Source organism: Gopherus evgoodei, chromosome 3 (assembly GCF_007399415.2).
Source record: "Gopherus evgoodei ecotype Sinaloan lineage chromosome 3, rGopEvg1_v1.p, whole genome shotgun sequence".
In the NCBI taxonomy this organism is placed as follows: domain Eukaryota; kingdom Metazoa; phylum Chordata; order Testudines; family Testudinidae; genus Gopherus; species Gopherus evgoodei.
This window is the reverse complement of record NC_044324.1, coordinates 93,397,121-93,423,356: the sequence shown is the minus strand read 5'-3', so window position 1 is coordinate 93,423,356 and position 26,236 is coordinate 93,397,121. Positions and strand designations below refer to the sequence as shown.

Below are 26,236 nucleotides of genomic sequence, written 5' to 3'. Positions count from 1 at the left end.
GGGGACCCCTGATGTAGATCTTTGTTGCTACCACGGTTATACAAATGCAACAAATCTTGTGCAAAGTATGTCACATAAGGTGTCAATGGAAAAGTTGTTTGAATACAATTATCCTATTTGTATGCATGTATTGTTTTCATATTTGAAGTTATGAATATTGACTGTATACCTGTATTTAAAATGTGTTTGCTCCTGTTAACATCAACAAGATAGTTTACATCCAGTCTAGCCAGCACATTGTGAATGGACTATTCAAGTTGATGGCCTATCAACAAGCACAATGGGCCATGGAAGAAGTTTATCCCCATCTGATGGGCTTTCCTGTGGATGTGGGTAATGGCCCCTGCTATGACTCAAAGCGCGCAAGGGCATGTAACCAGTTCATGTGACACTGAACTCCATCTTATGCCTGAACTTTTCCATTGGCTGTACTGAGAGCAGACCTGCCACATGGGAGAAACTGTAAAATGCCTGGAAATCCCTCTATTTTGCCTCTTTCCTGCTCTAATCACTGGACTATGGATGTCTACTAATGGGAGAACTCTAATCAAGGGACTGAGGACCTTCCAATCTTTTGGAAGCAATCAGAGACCTAACAAGCCAGCAGTTTATGCCATCACTGCTTCAAACCTGATCCAAGAATTTTGCAATTATTGCATACATTTGATTCCTTTAACCAATTTTAACTCTTTTTTTTTTTCCTTATAAGCCAACCTTTAAATATTAGGTACTAAAGGATTGGCAACAGCGTGATTATTGGGTAAGAGCTAAGTTATATACTGATCTATGTATGTGGCTGGTAGTTTGGGATCAGTAGAACCCTGTGGTTGATTAAACTGGTTTTAAATAACCACTCATCATTAAGTCTAGTGTCTGGGAATTGAAACAGAGACTGGAATACCTAAGGAGGCTGCAGTTCTGATTTCTTGTTAGCCAGTGTGGTGAGACAGAAGTTTACTTTTGTTGTTGGTTTGGTATATCTTATGGAAGAATACCATCAGTTCTGGGGTATTTCTGCCCTATTTCTCAGCACTTTGTCCTGCACTTGGTATTCTCAGTTGTGACCCACTGAAGCAGAGGTATATTCTCAGGTATATAGAAATAACGTACTTGAAAGATATAACATATTGCAGTATTATCACTTTTGCTCACTCCAGAACAACTTGTGATGGACAATGGACCACAATTCCCTGCAACATAATTTAACTCATTCTGAACGAAATGATTTTGAGCATATTACTAGCAGCCCACATTACTCGCAAATGAATGGAGAAGCTGTCATAGTATAATTCCCAAATCTGGACCTTAGCGTCCAGGATATGGGTACTAGCATAAAGTCCTCTAAGCTTAATTACTAGCTTAGAGTCTGTAGCGCTGCCACCAATCAGGAATTTCTAGGGCCTGATACCCTCTGGTCCCCCCCAAAACTTCCCTGGGGACCCCAAGACCCAGATTCCTTGAGTCTCACAACAAAGGGGAATAATCCATTTCCCTCCCCACTCCTTTCTTTCCTCCCAGCTCTTTCCCGCCCTGGGTACACTAGGAGACCACCGTGATTCAATTCCTTGAAACACAACACAGAGAGATGAAGTTTCTCTCCCCCCTTCTCCCAGAGGCAATACAGATTCAAGTTCCGTGAATCTAACACAAAGAGGAAATTTACCTTTCCCTCCCTGCTCTCTTTCCCTTCTCCCCACCAATTCCCTGGTAATACAGACTCAGTTCCTTTGAGCCTTAACTAGGAGAGAAAAATCAAACAGGTCTTAAAAGCAAAATTTTTAATAAAAAGAAAGAAAAAAATAAAAGGTATATCTCTGCAATTTAGATGGTAAAAAGTTGCAGGGTCTTTCAACTTATAAACAATAGAAAGAAACTTTCTCCAGCAGAAACACAATTTAAGCTACTTTCAGCAAGTACACATATGCAAATAAGAAAAAAAACAAATTAAAATACAATAACCGCCTTTTTTTCTTACTCACAATTCTGAATAGATAAGAGACTGTAGCAGGGAGATTGGCAGAAACCTGGTTGCACCTCTAGTCCCGTCCAGGACCCAGAGAGAACAAAGCCAAACCCAAAAACCCACACAAAGGCTTCCCTCCACACAAGATTTGAAAGTATCTTGTCTCCTGATTGGTCCTCTGGTCAGGTGTTGAAGGTCACTGTTTGTTAACGCTTTACAGGTGAAAGAGACATTAACCCTTAGCTATCTGTTTATGACAGAAGCCAAGAGAGGTATACAGACAGCCAAGAAATTCTTGCTCTTCTGGGTTACAGATCAACACCCATAGCAGCTACTGGATATGGTCCAACATAATGGCTGATGGAAAAACAGCTCAGACCTACTGTTCCAAGTTTGGGAAAGAATATCTCCCAAGTGGCTAGTTATGAAAACAGTCAAATTGGATACAATGGCAAAGAGAGCCTAGGAACACTTTTATAACTGAATTATGTCCGTTGGAGAGCTGCCAGCTCCAGCCTCTACATAAATCCACGGTACGCCCACATCTTGTATACTCGTGCAGATGTGGTCGCCCCATCTCAAAAAAGATATATTAGAATTGGAAAAGATTCAGAAAAGGGCATCAAAAATTATTAGGGTTATGAAATGTCTTCCTTATGAGGAGAGACTAATAAGACTGGGACTTTTCAGCCTGGGAAAGAGATGACCAAGGGGGAATATGATAGAGGTCTATAAAATCATGACTAGTGTGGAGAAAATAAATAGGGAAGTGTTATTTACTCCTCCTCTTAACACATGAACTAGGGGTCACCAAATGAAAATAGGCAGCAGGTTTAAAACAAACAAAAGGAAGTATTTTTTCCTCACACAATGCAGTCAACCTGTGGAAATCCTTGCCAGAGGATGTTGCGAAGGCCAAGACTGACAGGGTTAAATAAAAAACAAACAAGCAAACAAAAAAACTAGATAAGTTCATGGAGGATACGTCATCAATGGCTGTTAGCCAGGATGGTGTCCCTAGCCTCTGTTTGCCAGAAGCTGAGAATGGGCAACAGAGGATGGATCACTTGATTACCTGTTCTATTCATTCTCTCTGGGGCACCTGGCATTGGCCAATGTCTGAAGACAGAATACTGGGCTAGATGAACCATTGGTTTGACCCTGTATGGCTGTTCTTATAGAGAAAAAGGATGGACAACTCCAGTTGTCATAAAGAAAAAGAATTCAGCACCCAGATCATATGTGATCAAGACTGCCAGTGGAGACTTGATCAAAAACTATTGACATCTACAGTTTGCTCCTCAGAAGGAACAGCTAGCAGGTGCAGAACAAGATGACGATGACAATGAGGACTCTAGACCAACCAAAACCAGTCATTGCAACTAATGGACAGCCAGATAACCAAGTTGTTACAAGTCTGGGTTGTGTAATTAGAAAACCAGTATGATTCAGAGATACTTAAACCAATATATACTGAAATTTAAAGACAGTGTGATAGTGTAAATATAGAACTTACAAGGGGAGATATAATGGAATGCTAAACTGTATTATACTGTACAGCCACTAGGTGGCACTGTGTATAAAATACGTTATTTTAACAAACCTCAGCCATACCTGCCAGAGCATTAAAGGGTCTTATAATGAACACATCTGGTGTGTCTCTTGGCTACAGAGCTTTCTCTGGAAAAGCCACACCTGACACAGGAACATGACAGCTTATTAGGAACCATGAGGGCAGGGGACTGGACTCTATGACCTCTCAAGGTCCCTTCCAGTCCTAGAAGCTATGAAAAACACTCCAACACTAGCAAGCCATTTTGTATAATTCTCTTAATAGCTGTCAGATGATCATCACTTTTGGTCATTACCAATCCGAGCAGAACTGGGGAGATGTGATATGCAGAAAGTACAATCTTACCATTTTTATAGTTTTGTGCTCTTATTGTTTCATTTATGATACTAAATACTTCACCTGTTGCTCTAGAACCATATTCTTTTCTAGCTCTGCATTGAAAACAATTTTCCTCATGTAATCCAGCTGTTTCTCCAGTAGGGAGCAGCGGGATTGTGCTGCACTTAACTGCACACTAACATCTGTGGAGAGAGACAAACAGTGTAAAACAGTAGTTTTCAGTAACATTTAGCTTTTCCCTCACCCTACGGTCTTGGGCTGGATTAACAGGGAGTATTTTAACATATGCAAGACTCAGGATGGGTTTCCTGGCCCAGACCCTTATCTGTGTTACTATTGTCTTCACAGGAGTTACTCAACATTTACATCAGTATAAACCTAATCAAATATGGCTCCCTCCTGCCCCCTCTGTACCATTCTGAGCTGTAGGGACGTCCTGGTTCTTTTAGGAATGCCACCAATGGACATCTCATCCAGCCAACCTCAGCAAGCAAAGACTGATTGAGGGGCTACTCCTTGTTTTGAGGGCCTGAAGCCCGCACGGTCTCATGTGAAATAGCTATACTTCTCATAGAAAGAACTACATCCAGTACCTAAAGCCGGTTTATTTAGCACCAACCTGAAAAGACCAAGGGGATGAGGTCGACGAGGCTTTCTTCAGACCGCTAGCACAAGTTTCCAGATCACAGGCCCTGGTGCTCATGGGGGACTTCACTCACTACCCTGACATCTGCTGGGAGAGCAATACAGCAGTGCATAGACAATCCAGGAAGTTTTTAAAGAGAGTATTGGAGACAACTTCCTGATGCAAGTGCTGGAGGAACTAATTTAGAGGGCGTGCTCCTCTCGACCTGCTGCTCACAAGCAGGGAAGAATTGGTAGGGGAAGTAGAAGTGGGTCGCAACCTGGGCAGAGTGACCAGATAGTCAAGTTCAGGGTCCTGACAAAAAGAAGAAAGGAAAGGAGAGTGCAGATGCTTTTTTTGCCTCGGTCTTCACAGACAAGGTCAGCTCCCAGACTGCTGCACTGGGCAGCACAGTATGGAGAGGAGGTGAGCAGCCCTCAGTGATGAAAGAACAGGTTAAAGACTATTTAGAAAAGTTGGGCATGCACGAGTCCATGGGACCAGATGTAATGCATCCAAGGGTGCTGAGGGAGTTGGCTGATGTGATTGCAGAGCCTTTGGCCATTATCTTTGAAACTCCTGGCGATCGGGGGAGGTCCTGGACGATTAGAAAAAGGCAAATATTAGTGTCCATGTTCAAAAAAGGGAAGAAGGAGAATCTGGGGAACTACAGACCGGTCAGCCTCACCTAAGTCCCTAGAAAAATCATGGAGCAGGTCCTCAAGGAATCTATTTTGAAGGACTTAGAGGAGAGGAAGGTGATTAGAAACAGTCAACATGGATTCACCAAGGGCAAGTCATGCCTGATCAATCTGATTGCCTTTTATGATGAGATAGCTGGCTCGTTGGATATGGGGAAAGCGGTGGATGTGATATACTTTGACTTTAGCAAAGCTTTTCATATGGTTTCCCACAGTATTCTTGCCAACAAGTTAAAAAAGTATGGATTGGATGAATGGACTACAAGGTGGATAGAAAGCTGGCTAGATTGTCAGACTCAAAGAGTAGCGATCAATGGCTTGATGTCTAGCTGGCAGCCGGTATCAAGTGGAGTGCTCCAGGGGTCAGTGCTAGGGCCAGATTTGTTCAACATCTTCATTAATGATCTGGATGATGGGATGGATTGCACCCTCAGCAAGTTCGCAGATGACACTAAGCTGGGGGGAGAAGTAGATATGCTGGAGGGTCCAGAGTAATCTAGACAAATTGGAGGATTGGGCCAAAAGAAATCTGATGAGGTTCAACAAGGTCAAGTGAAGAATCCCAGGCACTGCTACACGCTGGAGACCGACTGGCTAAGCGGCAGTTCTGCCGAAAAGGACCTGGGGATTACAATGGACGAGAAGCTGGATATGACTCAGTGTTCCCTTGTTGCCAAGAAGGTCAACAGCATATTGGGCTGCATTAGTAGGAGCATTGCCAGCAGATCGAGGGAAGTGATTATTCCCCTCTATTCAGCACTGGTGAGGCCACACCTGGAGTATTATGAACAGTTTTGGTCCCCCTACTACAGAAAGGATGTGGACAAATTGGAGAGAGTCCAGTGCAGTGCAACAAAAATGACTGGTGGCTAGGGCACATGCCTTATGAGGAGAGGCTGAGGGAACTGGGATTATTTAGTCTGCAGAAGAGAAAAGAGTGAGGGGGGATTTGATAGCAGCCTTCAACTACCTGAAGTGGGGTTCCAAAGAGGATGGAGCTAGGCTTTTCTCAGTGGTGGCAGATGACAGAACAAGGAGCAATGGTCTCAAATTGTAGTGGGGGAGGTCTAGGCTGGATATTAGGAAAACTGTTTCACCAGGAGGGTGGTGAAGCACTGGAATGGGTTATCTGGAGAGTGGTGGAATCTCCATCCTTAGAGGTTTTTAAGGCCCATCTCGACAAAGCCTTGGCTGTGATGATTTAGTTGGGGTTGGTCCTGCTTTGAGCAGGGGGTTGGACTAAATTATCTCCTGAGGTTTCTTCCAACCCTGATCTTCTATAATTGGTAAGGCAATATTTGGTTAATTTTTATTTAAAAAACCCAACAAATTGATGATGATTGGATAGGACTGTATTCAATAGCAGCTCATCAAAAAAAAAATAATAATAAAATAAAATAAAATTAAAAAAAAAAAGGAGTACTCCTTCAGTTGAGAGAACTAAGAGCTGTATTAACGATTCTATTATTAGTACAGTGACAGGTTTGTCAAAGTAGTAACAATGTCATCATAAATACCATGACTTTTCTTTGTGTCCAGGGTTTCAAAGGCTGTGGAGCTGCGGGGAGAAGGGGGGCACCTGGGTCACGACCAGACCACTTATGCTTCTACAGCCCAGCTTGGGACAGGCAATCCAGCCGTGCCAGGAAGGGTAGGGTAGGGTAGGGTCATCACAGGATGTGGACCCTGCCTGCAGTCTATAGCAGGGAGCCGGGCTAGCCCTGTGGGATAGGAGCCATTGCTGTGAGGTGAGTGCAAGGTGGATTCACTTCACAACACTCCCACCCCCCAGGCCTCTTTCCCCTCAAGGTCAGGACCCAACACCCACGTAAAATCCCTCCCCTACATTTTAAATGACACACTTATGACATTACGCACTATTTCCTCCTAAAGCCATGACATTTACTACATTTATTGTTACCACTCCAGGATTTATTATTTTAAAAGTATGACACGTCTGCAACTCTAATTATCACCATTGGAGAGACCTTTTTTCTGTTGTATCAATTCCTCATGTGCTATATCTTTCACATTTGTTTCAAGCTGCAAGGTCTTTTTATACTGGGCAGCCTCAATGGAAAGGCAGCTCAGGTTATCTTCAGCCTGCGACCTCTCCAACTCTAGACGACGGATCTTTTCTTGAAGAGTTTTGAGGGCTGACATCAGAGCTGGTGAACAATTACAAGTTAAGTCTTTATAGTGGATTTAAAAAAAAAAAAGTTTTACTGCATTGCATTATAGTGTTAGTCATTAAAAAAATTGTATTGATACCCAGAAAACAAACAGAAATGTTTAAAAACCAATAAGGCTTATTAAATGACAGTATGCTTTTTACATAACAACCTTAATGATATTTGAAACAAATTGTTTTGCTTCCCCAAGTGGTGTATGTGTTTTTAAAGCCATATACTCCATTTTCCTTTTTAAATGGAGTAGAAAAGACCATTTAAAAAAAAAATAAAGCATACATGTGATAAATAAATCACCAAATTATTAGAAGAGCCACAGCACCCACTGGAAAAGTTAACAGTGGGTCCTACGGAGACCTAGAACATTCAACATACACCTGATAAAAACAAACACATTTTGCACATAGCTAGGTGACACTGTGCTGTGTATACATGAATGGCCATCTTCACTCCAAATGCTAGTAAGGAGTGCCAGCAAGTTGTAGCAAATTAAATATCAGACTAAAGACTAGAAGCTAGGTCTCTAAGTTAAACAGCCAATGCTTAACTTGCAATGCCTCCTGGAGAAGAGTGAGTAATACTTTTTAATTTCCAGATTCCAGAGAACTTTGCAGAAAGGGGTAAGCATTGTTTGCCCAGTTTTACAACTAGCCTAAATACAGAGATTTGCATCAGAGGCAGAGTGATCTGCTGGATAAAACATAGGTTTGCTATTGAGATTAGAAATTAAGTGTTGTTTCTGGCTCAGTTGTATTTTCTGTGTAACCTTTGCACTTTATTTATGCTCTGCTCTTCAGTGACCCAATCTCAAAATCTGCACATTCCTTCTAGGTTGAAGGGGCATTTTCATAGGGATGGCAGGAAACAGGAGCACATTTTAACAGATCCTAGATTTTTCTCTCACTTCTGAAAGACAGTTTGAGCTAGTTTGAGTGCCAACAGATATTCTCTGTTGCCCTTTTTTCTCCCCAATATCTGCTTTATTGACAAAGAACTGCGTCTACTGTCAAACAATAGCTTAAAATTCAAGAAATTGCCATTTTTGCCCTTGAAAAAAAGCTTCTTGAATGAGTCAAACTCAACATCTATTTAGGATTCACTTATTGTGGCATCATGTGACTGTTTTGGACAGATTGAAGGGAAAGTTACACACTTTGGAAAAATGTCAAGGAGGAACCATTTTTACGTTTCAAAAAAGTATTTGTTCCCTAACATAATGTGTGGTTAAAACTGTCCTTTCAAATGTTTATGATGAAGTATCACCACAGCTGCAGCTTTTACTATCAAGATGCTATTGCCTCTCCATAGTCTCGCACCTACTGTGAAAGGGCCAGATACTGACAGAAATTAAGGACTCTGTGACATTCCAATAGCACACACGAGCATTAAGGCAGGGGTAAGCAACCTATGGCATGCGTGCCGAAGGCAGCACTCAAGCTGATTTTCAGTGGCACTCACACAGCCTGGGTCCTAGCCACCAGTCCAGGAGACTCTGCATTTTAATTTAATTTTAAAATGAAACTTCTTAAACATTTTAAAAGCCTTATTTACTTTACATACAACAATAGTTTAGTTATATATTATAAACTTATAAAAAAAGAGACCTTATCAAAATGTTAAAATGTATTACTGGCACGCGAAACCTTACATTACAGTGAATAAATGAAGACTCAGCACACCACTTCCTAAAGGTTGCCAACCCCGCCTTAAGGATTCCCATACACAGACAGAGGATTCTCTTGGTGAGGGGGAAATAATGTTCTCCCTCTCCCTGCCAGCTACCCCCATTTTTCTCAGAGCACAGTGGTTGGCTGGATCATGTTGCAGTGACCCCCAGCTGGCACAATGTCCCTAATCAGGGCTGGCTCCAGGCACCAGCGAAGGAAGCAGGTGCTTGGGGCGGCCAATGGAAAGGGGTGGCACGTCCAGGTCTTCAGCGGGAATTTGGCGGCAGATCCCTCAGTCCCTCTCTTCCTCTTTGAGCTGCCACCAAAGTGCCACCGAAGAGGAAGAGAGGGAGCGAAGGAACCGCCACCAAAGAATGAAGCGGTACAACTGAGCTGCCACCGAAGTGCCACCTATCAGCTTTATCTTTCCCTCCTTCTCCTTTTCTCTTCACTTCGCTGCTTGGGGTGGCAAAAAAGCTGAAGCCGGCCCTGCCCCTAATGCACAGGGGCCTTAAACTTGGAGCAATACTATCCCCAAGATCAAAGGCTGGAAGGTAGAAATGTGGTAAAAAGCCACCTTAGATCTTCCCCTAGGTGTACCAGGCACTGTTCCAGTGTACCTGAAGCCTAAGCCCCAGAACCTGTAGTCTGATAGTTTAAAAAAATAAATAAATAAAATAAAATAAAAAAAAAAAACAAACACACTCTCAACTAGTGGAAGCTTGCGTAAGAACTCTGTTAGAGTCAACTACACATGGAGCCTTAGGTTCTTCTTATGAATAAGCCACACTGGAAAGAAACATGTTTACATACATATAGTACCCAATGTTGCTCCCACCAAAATTAACAACAAATAATTCACATTAACAGCAATGGGAACAAAACTGGGCTCAAAACTATCCATAACAAAAGTAGTTTATAACTTTGGTTCTTTACACTGCATTTTCTTATCGAGTTTTCAAGGGATCTTCTTATACAGAAAGTTTAAAGCTAGAGGGAAGCAAACAATGTCACACAAAAATCAAAAGTTTCAAATCAAAGTAATGCCTAAAAGAAAGTGATGAACTTCAAACTCTACAGCAGCATTTTCCTTTGCCTTCAGAGGACATCTCCAATTTTCAAGCAAAACAGATTTTACAGCCAAAGTTAGCAGAGGTGGCAACCAGCTACTATGATACAGCCCCAAGTGTGGGGATACTACTCACTCTCCACACAAGCCTCCAGACCAATGATCTAAATGACTAACAATCACAAGTAGAACAAACAAGGCAATTTGCTTAACAGAGTTTAAAAAAAAACAAAAACACTTATTTTTTGTGGCTTTACCTTGGCTGTTTGAGGCAGGAAGCATGTCACCAGTGGTAGCTGTTACCTTCTTTGACTTGCTCTGACCAAAGGTAGGAACAAACATTCTATCTGGAGGCTGCAGAAAGCTTCCTATGAAACTTTGCTTTGATTCAGAACCCATGGTCTGTAGAAGGAAAGATGTACATAATGCCATTGTTTCCTAAATGGACTATTATTATAGCACTGACAACTAGTTCAAGACAGGGCATTGGACAAAAGTTTGTATCAAATTAAATCAATTGGGTTGGAAAGAACACTGAGCAAGCCAGCTGGTCCTTCCCCCTACACTGTGTCAAGAATACTGTAGCTGAAACAGCTCCCAACAAATGCCTTAAAGATATCTATATCTATCTGTATCACCAATGAGAGAAATGCTACAGATTCCCTTGGCATCTTGTTTTATTACCAAAAACAGTCTTAAAAAAAAAAAAAAAAAAACAGAATAAAATGTGTTTAGAAAGCAAGGAGGAAACATTTAACTTTTTGACCAGGGAATAATGGACCACTTTCCTAACACTCTCATATATTTACAGGACAGTTATATCTTATTTTTTAATGTAGAATGCGCATGCCCTTTTCCCCACATATACTTTACCCCACCCTCAACCACTGAATGCACCAATGTAGGTGTTTTTAAATAAACATGTGGAGTCCAAAACTGAATACAGCTGAAACCTAATAATGGCCAAGCAAAAAAGAGCCTTCCTTTTCTTTATTTAAATATGCTATATTCCCATTAATACAACCTAGTAAAGAGTCCCCCCTTCCACATTTTCTCAGAAGCAGATTTTCAAGGGCATGTTTACTCTGCCTAAAATAAGACAGTTTAACTGTATTTGAGATACAGACAATGAAGTTTGGACTAGGTGATTTAGGAAAGTTGACCCTCAGAGCTCAGCCAAAAATGTTCATTCCAGGATAACTAATTCAAGTTCCAGTCAGATATTTATATTAGAAATTAAATATTCAATGCTTGAATATTTGTTATGTATTCCACCCAAATGGAGGAAAAATGTGACAAGAAGAACATAAAAGAAATGCACTTCTTAGTGTTTTTCAGACATCTCGGATTATTGATCATGTATAAACAATATTTTACTTACTGCATTACCTTACTTCTAATTTGACCTTGATGCTCAAGACAAATTAGAAACAAGTTTTAAGACTATATTTGTCAGTTGTTTCATGGTTTCTTAACCCAACCATTTCTTATGGTGATTTAAATATATCTGATGGGTATAGATAGGTCTAACATCAAAACTCTCAAACAGAACTTTGCAGCTCAAGTTCACCTCTATTCAGTCTTACTGCAATATCATTTGAATGATGAATTCATAAAACTGCCCTGCTATTGTAACCATGGATTGTTTGGAGAGTCTGTAGACAATCCCTGTAACATAACAGTTACTAGCCATCCATTCTGGACTCCATATTATCTCAAAGTCACCCAAATGCTTAAGCCCCATTTTTATTCACATTCCTTATTATTTTTCTTTACTATTATTCACAACTTAATTTGTGAATTTCCTAGGCCTTATGCAGAATTTCTTATTTCAGATTCAACCTCTTTGGTTTTAACTTGGGTCCCAGGAACTTGGTTCTCTGCTGTACTTCAAAAGTTATAATAGCCACAGAAGATGACAGCTTTTATCACAACACATCAGACATGTGCAAGATCTCTTTAACAAACCTAAATAATTAAACTCAAAAAAAGTGAATACAATACTGAAGTAGGCAAATGTTAAATCATACCATCACAGCTCAGTGGAAGACAATTCTCCTTACAGAAAAGACACTTACTTCCAGGCCCAGTAATACAGTAAAACTGTGGTATCATACAGCAGATTAAAATACTGCAGCAGACTCACCTTTTCTTCCCGGAGTTGCAGAAAGAGTATTGTCTGCCATGGAAGATTATTTGCTGTACCACTTCCAGCATCAATTCCAAAGTCTACTCAACACAGCATCAATGTGGTTTCGGTTTAGACAAAATAATTTACACCACTCATTTGGTGGAGTCACAAAAGGAACCATCTAACAGGAAACAGCAGCAACCCACAACAAGAACAAACTGCAGCATCTACCTAAATAAAGTTAGATCCCAGAAGAGAGTCAATTTGAAAAAGATATTCAAAACAGAAATTTTTTTTTCCAGAAAAAGCGGTCAGTGTTCATGTTTCAGAGGGTATTTAAAACATCTTGGTATGCAGCATCTTCAAGCTACTCATAAAATTGGAGATTCTTGGTCGGATACTGTCCTCATGTTCTAAATTGCTATTAAATAGATGCTATCAAGCTCAGAAATCTGCTGGTAAGTACATATATGATTTCAAGACACTCTCACAGGTAACTCTTCAGATGAATTAGGGCTCATAGAGGTTTCCCTAAGACCTGGAACACAGCCAAACTGTCAGTCCACTCTGACAACTTTCGTTAACTAGTTTTAGTGAACAAATAATTTGTTCAAAATCGAGTACTTTCCTGGACAGTACTTCAACCCATAACATTCCAATGCCGTTTTATTGCTACTGACAACCACTGTATTCTAGGCTGTCATACAGAACACTGCTACATCATATCTACTATAGATTACAAGCTACCGTATCTAAATTGAACCCTGCCACAGTAGCTCTTACTGATGAGAAAACCTTCTTCACCAGGACAGAAGACCATATGCAATCTTGATTACTAAGCAGCAGAGGATAAAATACAGTAGATAATGCTACTTGCATGGGGCAGGAAGTACAGGAACACAAAAGTAAGCTTTCATTACATTATATCATGATCCTTTCTTTCCAGTTTATAGGAGTTTAATACCCAATTGATATAATTCGGTAATTGAACAATTTACCAGGTGCTTAGATTCACATTCAGCATCACAACACCTTACTTTCAGGCACCAAGAAAAAAGTCACAGGAACAACAATGCAATCCACAAAGCCTAAGTTAGGCTCCTAGGCTCTCTATACAACAAATGAAGAGAGACAGGCATATTAGAATATGATCCAAAAAAGATAGCATGTGTAGAGAGCTGCCTAACTTAGCCAATGGAAGATGCTGATGACAGAGGTGTGTCTTAAGCCCCACCCCTCTCACAGACAAAAATGCCCAAATCCCCACTGCATATCTCTGCTTGTGATTCTCAGCTGTGAATCCTCTCTTGGAGTTAGGTGCCTCAGGTGTTTCATGCAGGAAGCTGGGATGAAGAAGAGATGACCTCCCTCATAACTATTAGCCCAGTAGTAAAGGTACTCACCCAGAATGTGGAAAACCTCTGGTTCAAGTCCCACAATTCAAATCAGCTATTTAATATCAGAGGGGTAGCCGTGTTAGTCTGGATCTGTAAAAGCAGCAAAGAATCCTGTGGCACTTTATAGACTAACAGATGTTTTGGAGCATTAAACAAAGACTGTGAATGGCTTGCCAATTACAAAACCAGTTTCTCCTCCCTTGGTTTTCACACCTCAACTGCTAGAACAGGGCCTCATCCTCCCTGATTGAACTACCTCATTATCTCTAGCTTGCCTGCATATATATACCTGCCCCTGGAAATTTCCACTACATGCATCTGACGAAGTAGGTATTCACCCACAAAAGCTCATGCTCCAAAACATCTGTTAGTCTATAAGGTGCCACAGGATTCTTTGCTGCTTTTACAGCTATTTAATGTTACCTTTGCAACATCATGGCTATAAACTTTGTTTTTAAATGGTAGTTTAAGTTTTGAAAAGGATATCTTATGTCCCCACAACCCCCATCAGTGAATTCTCCCTGCTGTTGTTGGGAGGCCTTTCTATGCCATGAATATTATTTTATACTAAATATTTATATTTAGTTTGTTTAATATTTGTAGGGTGATTAGTTTAACACTCAAATTGCTTTCTTTTCAGGAATGTACCATAGCTTATAATGGACAATTAATCATTCTCTATATGCGTATCTAACTACTCAGTTACATGCAGACATCTGACTAAAGCCCAAACCATCAACAAATGACACTCCAGGAAACCTACTGTATTCAGCCCAATGTGACAAGAAATATTTATCAGGAAATAAGTAAGTACCCAGCGTAAACTCAGGTATGATCTGTTCCATTTTTTCCACTTTTACCCTACATTATTTGCATGAAGTCTCTGTCCAACACTGAGGGCAGGTCTACACTACAGGGCTAAGTCGACTTAAATAACGTAGCTGGAGTCGATATAGCTTAGGTCGACTTATTGTGGGGAATACACTGTACTGGGTCGATGGGAAAAACTCTCCTGTCGACTTACCTTACACGTCTCATTCCGGTGGAGTATTGGAGTAGATTGGAGAGCGATTTATTTAGCGGGTCTTCACTAGACCCGCTAAATTGACCCCTGGTGGATCGATCGCCACAGCATAAATCCAAGGTAGGTGTAGACAGTGGCGCAGCCAAGTGGAGGGAACAAGGGGAACGATCAGAAAATAAAAAAAAGGCACCACCCGCTGCAGCGCTTGTACTCACCCGGGTCTTCGGTGGCACCTCAGCAGCGGGACCTTCACTCGCTCCGCATCATCCCCCCGCGCCAGCAACACATGCATTCCCGGCTGGCCCCTCCCTCCTGGCGCTCAAACCTTGCCAGGGGAGCCCCTGGGCCAGACCCCTGGGCCTTCCCGCCGCTGCTCCCTGCAGGCTGCGCACAGGGCTGGCTGGCTCCGGCTCTGCTCCCGCCGCTGCCCAAATGAGGCGGGCAGGTCCTGGGGTCCCTGCGCCTCCCCCCACCTTGGCTCTGCAGCTGCTGCTGAGGTAAACCACTCAGAGCCCCCTCCTGGCTGGCCGGAGGACTTCGCACATGCGCGAGGCCCTGTCCTAATAAGACGCAGCTGGCGGCACTGTGAGGGGTTCACATTCTCCCACCTTCCCCTCCGGGCCGCGCCTATTGGTTCAGGGACTGGACGTGGGTGAGGAGGCAGGGCTCTCTTAAAGGGAAAAAGACACTCCTTCCAGTCCCTTCCTCCTCAGCCCTGCGTTCTGCAGCGCTTTTACTGATGGGGCGGCACTCTGGGTCTTTGGCAATGGGCCCTTCACTAGCTCCGGGTGTTTTCAGTGGCACTGAAGGACCCGTCACCAAAATGCTGCCGAAGCCCCATGGAGCAAGTGAAAGTCCCGCCGCCAAAGACCGCGCCACAGTGGATGGCGCTTTTTTTGTGAGTGAGTTTAAAAGGTGCCACTTTTGGGGAATGTGCTCAGGGGGAATGGCTGCTCCTTCCCCAGCTACACTACTGGGTGCAGACATACCCTAAATGCTAGTCTACACTAGAAAAGTTATGCCACGTAAGGACTTTTGAATAACCCACTTTTGGAAAGGAGTGCAAGACAACTTTTTGGCTAAGTACCTGTTATTTCACTTCTTGAAATGTCGTTGATATTTAGGTAAACAACAAGGATGAAGAAACAATGAGAGGTTGTGATGACCCCACCAAATATGATCAGGGTAAAGAAAGAAAGTCCCTGTCAAATATTAAGATTAATAGTTTTCTTATTGTTAATAAGTAGATAATCAAGTTATAAATTTAGGGTGTAATACAGAATCTTGTGTTTGGTCATAGAATTAGTAGTAATAATGTTATGTAGCAAATCAGAGGAGAGGGTGTTGATAAAAATATGGTGTCAATTTGGGAATAAAAGCATACTGAAACGTAAGTCTTAGCCTTTGTTTGTGTACAGCCTTGTCTGTATGTACTAAGTCAGATCACTGGCAGGTCACACGGGTGTGGTACTTTGTACCGCTACTGATATAAACCTGTTACTTGGATCTGAACACTGGAGTTAGCAGTGGTTTTGTCTGCTACAGCAAGTAGTGGTTGTTAGCTTTGCTGGGTTTGTAAACTAGCCTATGGACCTGGTTGGTGTCCTGAAAACAAACTTACACACCAGTGTGGCACACCGTACCTCAAAGCAACACCCTGAACCCCCATCATGTAATTATGATATTTCATACAAAGCATGCCATATAAGATGATACATGAAAAGTCATGATCTTCTGAAACCCATTGTTCTGTCAAAATATGTACATTGTTAGTAAGTATGAAGTTATGAGATTTTGCTGTATAGTTGTTACTGAAATATGTTGTTAGAGAGTCTCCACTGCTAGGTCTCCAGTGACAAAGAAGGTGACCCATTCCCAGGACGGTGTTAAATAACCATTAATCAGCAGGGGAGCTGTAATCAAGGGATTTACAATGCTGTAAGAGGGCCTTGCAAGAATCACACAATGGGGGATTGCTCAACTCTGACTCAGCAAAGTCCACCAGGACATGTCTGGGCTAGTGTTTTCCAGGCACACGGACTGAGGATATAAAATAGAATAGAGGACAATGGCATCATGCTTTTATCTGTCTTCTCCCCTACCTATATTGGAAGCAACAAGAATGCTGGGAAGAGGAAGACCTGAACTAAGGAGACTGGTCCCATGCTTGAAGGGAAAGGTTATAGTTTTTAGTACACAGGCTATCTGCAACATCCAGTGGAGTGAGAAAAACTGCTTGGCTTGATCCAAATACTGGCTATTATAATACGGTTTAAGAGTTAAACAGTGTGCCTATCTTTTGTTTTCTTTGGTAACTATCTCTGACCTTTTGTGCCTGCCACTTATAATCTTTCTGTAGTTAATAAATCTGTGTTATATTTCACCTAAAACAGTGTGTTTTGCTTGAAGTGCTTGGGAAATCTCAGCTCAGATTACAAAGGCTAGTGTGTGTCCTCTCCACATTGAGGGAGGGGCAGACTGGTTAATAAACTTACACTGGTCAGGCTTCTGACGTGACAAAAGACAGTATATTCCGGCAGTGCAGAGCTGGCGAGAATTGGTTGGTGCCTTTCTCTGTGTGATTTGTGAGTGGCTCAGAGAACATTTATTTAATTTAGCTTGGTCTGCCACCCTACATTCTGTTGTGCTGAGTGGTAGCAAAGCTTTGAGAGAGACACAGCAGGCTGGAGCATTAAGGGGGCACAATGGTATCCCAGTTCCAGGTTGTACCCCAGGGATCTCATCACAGGCCTGGTTGGTAGTCCTGAAAACATTCTTACACACCAGTATAACTGTTGGTGAGGAGTGTAATTTCTAGCAATAGTTACACCTTAGCGAGGACATAGTTATACCATTCTAAAAGGTGCCTTTACTGTTCTAGCTAATTTTTCTTCCCAGCTAGAATTTTTGTACTGTTTAACTTCATATGCACTAGGGAGGTTTGCTACTTTAACTATACCAGTATAACTGAAGTGGCAAAAACTTCATGGCCCACAGACCCTGTGCATAAAGGGGCAGAACAGAGGACCTTGGCATATGGCAAGGGAGAATGGAGGGGCACACAACCAGTGGGATGAGGAATGGGGCTATTGGATGGGGTGCACACAACCTCTCTAGCATAGATGGTTGCAGGAAGTTCTTGTAAGGGGAGATGGGAAAGTGGTACAAATGGCACATGAGGAGGGATACAAGGAACCTCTGGTCCATCCAGTGCACTTGGACTGAAGCTACAAAATATGTGACCTTCTAGTTGGGGATACTTTCTTTCTTTCCCCCCCCCCCCCGTCCCTTAGCCTCTCTCATTATGTAGGCACACAACTCCTTCTAATTATAAGTTTTACAGGGCCTAGCACAATGATGATGCCTCATGGGGGGGGGGGTGTCGGGGGGAAAGCTTTGTATTTGTAATACAACTAAACAATGGTGGAAAATTAGTTTGTGTGTTTTAACTTAATTATGAATACATAAGGGAGGCACAGGTATCAAGCAACTGAAACCCAGTTAATTAAGAGAGGAAATAATTGTTTACTCAATCCAATTTTTATAGTCTGTTTACAACTATTCAATTGAAATATGAGAGGCTGTTTTAAAAGATGCAGTCACCTCCACCGCTTCAAAGAATGTCTAGGAAATTCCCCAAAAGAAAGAACAATCCCACCACCCCGACGTGACATTCATGACATTTCTAGAAGATAAAAGACAACCCAAACCAAGCCAGGGCGGGGTTCGAAGCAACCTTTCAGGCCATCTAAATAGATCATATACGACCACAACCCATTTTTCCCTTTGCGGGGCACGCTTTAACCGACTTGTTGTTTGAGCGGTTAGCTCCTGAAGCCAGGAGAGGGAGAGAGACGCTGCTCACCTCCGTCAGCGAGGTCTCCAGGTCCCTTCCCCACACCTGCAGTACAAAAACAACGCGCCAAGCCAAGCTCCCGCGTTTGTACGCGGAGGCCGTTAGCAGCAGCCGGATGACCCGCTCTACCACCCGCGTCCATTTCTTCCAGGCAGCTCCCCTCCTCTTTGGGAGGCTCCTTTCCCCGCCTCACTAACTCGAACCGCGGCGGAGACGCGCCGCTGAGACTGGGAGCGGGGAGGTTGGACGCCACCAGCCGCAGGGTCTCCTAACGCAGCTGAGGCCCGAGCGCCCGTAGACGCAGGCGAAGCGCAGCGCGGGGCCTTGGCTCTCCCGCTGCTAGTCCCGAGATCCACCTGCCCGAGCCCCTGGGGAGGGTGCGAGAGCGAGGCCCGGGCACCCGGCGCTAGAGAGCGGGCGGCAGCTACCGCAGGCGCATTGCGCGGGGGCCCCGAGCTGAGGGGAAAGGCAGCATGAGCCGGGAGAGAGCAGAAAGGGGTGACAGGGACCAACCTTCCCGCAGCGCCGCGTTACCTGCTCCTGCTGCCTCCTGGCCGGCGCTAGACTCGCTGCTGCTGTTGCAGGCAGGGGCTGCTCGTTGCCCGGACCCAGCTTTAAATGTGCCGCCTTCCCTCCCGCTCTCAGAGCCGCGCCCAGGGAGGCAGGCCGGGCCCGCCCTTCAGCTCGCTCAGTGACTGGCATGCAGCTCTAGGAGGCTGCTGGGGCTTCTTCCGTCCAGCGAGGCTCCCAACCCCACTAGCTGGAAGCAGAGCCCCAGGGACATTGTCAGTGGTGCCCTCTAGCCCTGCTTAGAGCAGAGCTAGTCATACCCTTTTCCAGTATCAAGGGTTCATAGAATATCAGGGTTGGAAGTGACCTCAAGAGGTCATCTAGTTCAACCACCTGCTCAAAGCAGGACAAATCCCCAACTAAATCGTCCCAGCCAAGGCTTTGTCAAGTATGATTAAAAAACTCCAAGGAAGGAGATTCCACCACCCTCCTAGTGAAAAAGTTTTCCCTAATATCCAGCCCAAACCTCCCCCACTGCAACTTGAAACCATTACTCCCTGTTCTGTCATCCGGTACCACTGAGAACAGTCTAGGTCCATCCTCTTTGGAACCCTCTTTTCAGGTAGTTGAAAGCAGCTATCAGCTACCCCCTCTTTCTTCTCTTCTGCAGATTAAATAATCCCAGTTCCCTCAGCCTCTCCTCATAAATCATGTGCTCCAGCTCCCTAATCATTTTTGTTGCCCTCCCCTGGACTCTTTCCAATTCTTCCACATCCTTCCTGTAGTGTGTGGCCCAAAACTGGACACAGTACTCCAGATGAGACCTCACCAATGTCAAATAGAGGGGAATGAACACATCCCCCCATCTGCGAGCAATGCCCCTACTTATCCAGCTCAAAATGCCATTAGCCTTCTTGACAGCAAGGGCACACTGTTGATTCACATCCAGCTTCATGTCCACTGTAACCCCTAAGTCCTTTTCTGCAGAACTGCTGCCTAGCCATTCGGTCCCTCCTTAGTTTGTAAGAGTGCATGGGATTCTTCCATCCTAAGTGCAGAACTCTGCACTTGTCCTTGTTGAACCTCATCAGGTTTCTTTTGGCCCAATCCTCTAATTTCTTTAGGTCCCACTGTATCCTATCCTTACCCTCCAGCGTATCTTCCACTCCTCCCAGTTTAGTGTCATCTGCAAACTTGCTGCGAGTCCAGTCCGTGCCATCCTCCAGATCATTAATGAAGATACTGAAGAAAACAGGCCCCAGGACCGACTCTGGGAGCACTCTGCTTGAAACCAGCTGCCAACTAGATATCAAGCCATTGATCACTACCTGTTGAGCCCAACAATCTAGCCAGCTTTCTATCCACCTTATAGTCCATTCATCCAGCCCATACTTCTTTAACTTGCTGGCAAGAATACCGTGGGAGACCATATCAAAATCTTTGCTAAAATCAAGGAATAACATATCCACTGCTTTCCCTCATTCATAGAGCCAGTTATCTCCTCATCGAAGGCAATTACATTAGTCAGGCATGACTTGCCCTTGGTGAATCCATGCTGACTGTTCCTGATCACTTTCCCCTCCTCTAAGTGCTTCAGAAATGATTCCTTGCAGATCTGCTTCATGATTTTTCCAGAGACTGAGGTGAGGCTGACTGACCTGTAGTTCTCTGGATCTTCCTTCTTCCCTTTTCTAAAGATGGGCACGACTTTAGCCTTTTTCCAGTCATCCAGGACCTTCCCCAATCCCAGGAGTTTTCAAAGATAATGGTCAGTGGCTCTGCAATCACATCCGCGAACTCCTTTAGCACCCCCAGATGCAGCACATCCAGCCCCATGGATTTGTGCTCATCCAGCTTTTCTAAATAGTGCTGAACCACTTCTTTCTCCACAGAGGGCTGGTCACCTCTTCCACATACTGTGTTGCCCAGTGCAGCAGTCTGGGAGTTGTCCTTGTTCGTGAAGACAGAAGCAAAAAAAGCATTGAGTACATTAGCTTCTTCCACATCCTCTGTCACTAGGTTGCCTCCTTCATTCAGTAAGGGGCCCACACTTTCCTTGACTTTCTTCTTGTTGCTAACATACCTGAAAAAAATGTTCTTGTTACTCTTAACATCTCTTGCTAGCTGCAACTCCAAGTGTGATGTGGCCTTCCTGATTTCACTCCTGCATGCCTGAGCAATATCTTTATACTCCTCCCTGGTCATTTACAATCAATCTTCCACTTCTTGTAAGCTTTTTTTTGTGTGTGTTTAAGATCAGCAAGGATTTCACTGTCAAGCAAACTTGTTGCCTGCCATATTTACTATTCTTTTTACACATTGGGATGGTTTGTTTCTGCAACCTCAGTAAGGATTCTTTAAAATACAGCCAGCTCTCCTGGACTCCTTTGCCCCTCATGTTATTCTCCAAGGGGATCCTGCCCATCAGTTCCCTGAGGGAGTCAAAGTCTGCTTTTCTGAAATCTAGGGTCCATATTCTGCTGCTCTCCTTTCTTCCTTGTGTCTTCCCAGCTTCTTCAACTCCCTAGCATTTCTCTTGTGTAGAGCAGCCCCGGTTCCTACCTGTGTCCCGTATTAGCTAACTGTCCCTTTGCTAGCAACACATGCTCCTCAACTAGCGGCTAATCTCCTAATGTAGATAAAACTAAACTTCTTTCAACCCCACCTCAGATATTCGCAATATCAACCTCTAACCCTGTTTGGACTTGCTCTTTGGGGAGTTTGCTTCCATTGCTTCTCTGCAGGAGTCAGGAGGCCAACAGAGATTTTACCACAACTCATCTTGCCCTGCACTGAGTAGGGATTAGATGACTGAGTGGTAAGAACACTGGTGCCTCATCTGCACTAGCACTGGTGGAGTTTCAGCACTGCTAGTGGAACAAGGTCAGATTTCCAGTAAAAGTCTAGTTCACTTTTTGGGTCACAGTGATCCAAAAGTGTATTGTCAATCTCTGATTAGAGCAGGGGTAGGCAACCTATGGCACAGGTGCCGAAGGTGGCATGTGAGCTGATTTTCAGTGGCACTCACATTGCCTGGGTCCTGGCCACCGCTTTAATTTAATTTTAAATTAAACGTCTTAAACATTCTGAAACCTTATTTACTTTACATACAACAATAGTTTAGTTATATATTATAGACTTATAGAAAGAGACCTTCTGAAAAGGGTTAAAATGTATTACTGGCACGTAAAACCTTAAATTAGAATGAATAAATGAAAACACAGCACACCACTTCTGAAAGGTTGCTGACCCCCGGATTAGAGGGTGGCCCATATTGCTCTATTTTTGGGGACATACAGATAGATAGTGATCAGTAAAAATGCATAGCTCAGTAACACTACCTTATTTTAAATAAAACACCTGGAGAATGTAGAATAGCTGTATTGTCAAGCACAGGCAGTGATTATGTATCAGAGGGGTAGCCCTGTTAGTCTTTTGTAACAGGGTGCACAACTCACCCCTTTTCCTGGGGCCTGCTTGCTCTCCCCAGTAAGTCTCAGAGAGGCTTCAGGGTTATGCAACACCCATGTCTTTATTCACTTAAGGTTGTCCCACCCACCAGTGTTCATCAATAGACCAGCTTTTACAGAATCAGCCTTCAGCTATGAGGCCACTCACTCACTCACTGACCTCTCTTGCTGCCCCCCTTCTGACTCCCTCCCACCCAGCCTTTATAGCCCTTGGCTTGACAGGCCAGCAGGTGTTGCCAATCCTTAGGCTGGGATCAAACCTTTTCCATCGGCCCCAATCTGCTTCCCTTGATTGGAGCTGAGCAGGCAGGGGCTAATTAGATACTTTTTCACCAGCACCATGCTACAGTCTGTATCTACAAAAACAGTTGCATATGTAGAAGTGGGTTTTTTACCCACAAAGGCTTATGACCAAATAACTGTTAGTCTTTAAAGTGCCACCAGACTCCCCCTTGTTTTTGAGGAAGAAATTATAGATCTTTAGCACAAATTACAATGTCAATGATACCTGAATTATTAGATACCACTATGTCAATGATACCTGAATTATTAGATACCACTAATGTGATTGATACTACAGAAGGACAAAGTCCAGTTATGACCTCTTATAGTCAAGTAATTATAACTTTCACAAAAATATATAGGTAGGAATCTAAAAATGTTTGGCAACATTGGACAACATGTAGTTTTGGTTTATTGAAAAACAACACATTCTAACGGTTTTGTTTGTGTGAACTCCAGTGGATAGCGCAGGCCTACAGTCATAGGGAAACCACAACATTGGCAATATAGACATCCTCCACCCAGTTTTGTAACTGTGTTTCAAATCTGATTTGCTTTTCAAAGTTACCAATTGTCCAAACCGTGATGACTTCTGTGATGCAAACTTTAAAAAATGTAAGGCATTCTATTTTGACGATAGCTTTATTTCTAAGAGAAAAGAAAGAGTGAAAAAATCAAAGATACTGATTTGTATTTTGGGAAACAAAACTTATCCATCTTCAAAACTGATCTATTGGGTATGCACAGTCCATCATTTTATTCACCTTTGAACACACTAAAACCTCAAATGCATTGAAGGAATGACTGACTGTTTATCTGACACATTAAAACAGCAATTCAGTTTAATTGCAACAACATAGGCAGTACCCAGAAACTCCTAGTACGTTGGCTCCTGCTTTATCCCCTTGAGACAACTGTGGCTAGCAAGAGACTACTTAGATGTCTGTTTTGTGACACAATCCAAATTGGTCTCAATTGTCCACCCCCTACACACTTTGTTTTCCACCTGGAACTAAGAGAAAGATTAAACAGCTGCATATAGTCTATCCTAAGAAGTTATTTTAAAACCAATACTGATATGCAAAAGCAAAGAACTGCTCTCTCCCGCTTGGAAAACATGACAAACCTCATCCTAGAAGCATTGAAGGCTGAGGTCTAAACTCATGGGAATGCGCAGTCATTAAACCCTGCCACCACCATTTTAATTAGCAAGTACTGTAATGCTGCTCAGAGCAAATCTAAGGATTTTGCACCAGTGTAATTTAACACTGAGACAAAAGGGGAACTTTCCCTAATCTAGACAAGCTAGAAATGTGGTGGTGGTGGCAGCAGCTGCCTATCTAAGGTAGGGCACCCACTGTTGCACCTCCCAGTGTTTCAAGTGACTAACGTGGGACAACTGCTCAGTCAATTCCTGTGGGGCCATTGGCCCCAGCACCTTGCACACCTGTGCCATGCTCAGTCCCCATCATCCAGCCCAGCCTGCTTGGGCTTATCATCACTCCCCATTCCTGATCTCCCTTGCAGCCAGTGAGCATATCGGAGGAGTCTACCCAGGAGCAGCTGAAGCTGCTGCCCTCCCTATCCTTTCCTCTGCCAATTGTATACAAAGTGTATACAGCATCAGGCACCACTGAATGCAGGAAGCATTCTACTTCAACCAGGACAGGGAGTGTTGGGCATCAAAGTGAGACAGTCACACAAAACTCAAGACTATTGGAAGGCATGCCCACTGTTGCTAACAGTCACGGGACTAAATCAGTGCTAGCCCTCAGTTAACACAACACTTAAGCACATATTTAACTTTAGCCATGTATTTAAGTCATAATGAAGTCCCACTCTAAATGGGTCTTAATCAGGTGATTAAATGATTTAGTAAATAGTGGCTCAGTGACAGAATAGAATTAAAAAATTATTTAAAAAAAACACAGAAGGGACCTATAGGAGTAGTCACCTTTTTGTCTGCAAGATGCATGCTTGGTGATAGACTCAGGATTGGATAAACACATAGACCTTTCAGAACCCCACTTCTTTGATCAAGCCACTGTGGAAGTTATACTGAAACCCCTTCATTCTTAAGCCAAAAACCTCATGCAAAACTTCTCTTGGGGAGAAAAAAAAAAGAGAATTAGGTTTACAATTTTCTCTGAGTAGAAAGAAAGTTAAGGAGGAGGGAGAAATAGTAATTCCACTCTATTAGATATATTGAAATAAGGCTGGGAAATAACTAATATTGAGGAAACCAAATACTTTGTAAAGTAATCTTTTTGGAACTAAGGTCCCAATGCTGTGAGAGATCCAATGAGGTATCCATTTAGCCAAATCCTCCACCCATTTAAATTAGAGTTTTGCTATAAAATTGAAGTAAATAGGCCCAATTCCACATCTAGTATGGTTTTTCAGTCATAAGTACTTAATAAAATCAGGTCCTAGGGGCTGTAGGAAAATAGCATTCAAGTAAATTAAATAACTCTTCTACACAGGTAAGAGCTGAGTTTAGCAGTTACAGGGACTAGGTTACAAACTTAGATTTATCAACAATTGCCATATTATCATGCAACTGGATAGACTAGGATAAATTATCCTCAGTTAAATTTCATTTCCTTAAATCACTCAGTAATTAAATATAAACCCACTGCAATGAGGAAGTAAGAGTTGTCTACAAAGAATAAGCATACAAATTAATAAAACACCATGTTTCTTCTTCCTAATAAATCCTTCTCATAACTCCTCCCTCCAATCACTCCCATTTCTATCATCCATTTTCCCCATTATTCTCCCTTATCCTCCTCTCTCAATTAATTTATCATCCCTCTTTCATTTGGTGCTCTTTCTTCTTCTTCTTCCAATCCCCTTGTTCTGCATTCACTAGCAACAAAATATTATTTGCAATGAAATAAAGGAGCAGTTTCTTCCCACTTATAAGAAGTTCTATTTAATTTCTTCCTCTAATACTTCAGCCCCACTCCTAAGAGGTGGTGTATACTCTTAAAGCTGATTGGCATTTAAGCACACACATCACCCCCAGCAGAAAAATATAAATATCTCCTTTCCTACTGTGTTTGTTTTCTAGCATTCAGGCCTGCAGCTCTAATGATATCACCATACTATCTTCCATCTGCTGTTTACTCACCTGGCCCTCTTCTATTTCACCCCCACAATAATTTGCATTTGCCAATTAGAGCAGAAGCAGTACTAGAAGCCTTCTGGAGTGTTAGGAAAGTCTAAGTATCCTGTCAGATTGGTAAACAGGAGAAAATAATTAGGCTCAGGAGCTCCTGAGCCTCATTAGAAAATTAAGACTCAGATGTTATGAGGGATGGGAATCAGTTCTCATTCAAAATAGGAGGGAAACCACCTTCATGTGGGAGGGCTGTGGCAATAACAAAAGGGTTAAACAATTATATTAATCAGAAAGGCAAGTGCAATAGCAAAGAGAA

General features: G+C 42.8%; 1 protein-coding gene across 3 annotated transcripts in view; it reads right to left on the bottom strand.

Moving 5' to 3' along the window:
- The window catches only part of CEP57L1 (centrosomal protein 57 like 1), a 35,415-nt gene extending 16,263 nt beyond the window's left edge, over positions 1 to 19,152 (bottom strand). For 2 of the 3 annotated variants that reach the window (XR_003999558.1, XM_030556078.1), the window contains exons 1-4: positions 19,069 to 19,152; positions 10,384 to 10,528; positions 7,190 to 7,369; positions 3,936 to 4,057 (exon numbers count right to left, since the gene is read on the bottom strand). Coding sequence is in view for 2 of the 3 variants with exons in the window: in XM_030556078.1 (XP_030411938.1) it covers positions 3,936 to 4,057; positions 7,190 to 7,369; positions 10,384 to 10,525 (444 nt within the window). In the remaining variant the exon portion in view is untranslated. Of the gene's footprint in view, positions 1 to 3,935; positions 4,058 to 7,189; positions 7,370 to 10,383; positions 10,529 to 12,272; positions 12,607 to 19,068 lie in introns of those variants that run through there. The other variant, XM_030556079.1, reaches the window with a different exon arrangement.
- Between the last annotated feature and the right edge of the window lie 7,084 nt (positions 19,153 to 26,236).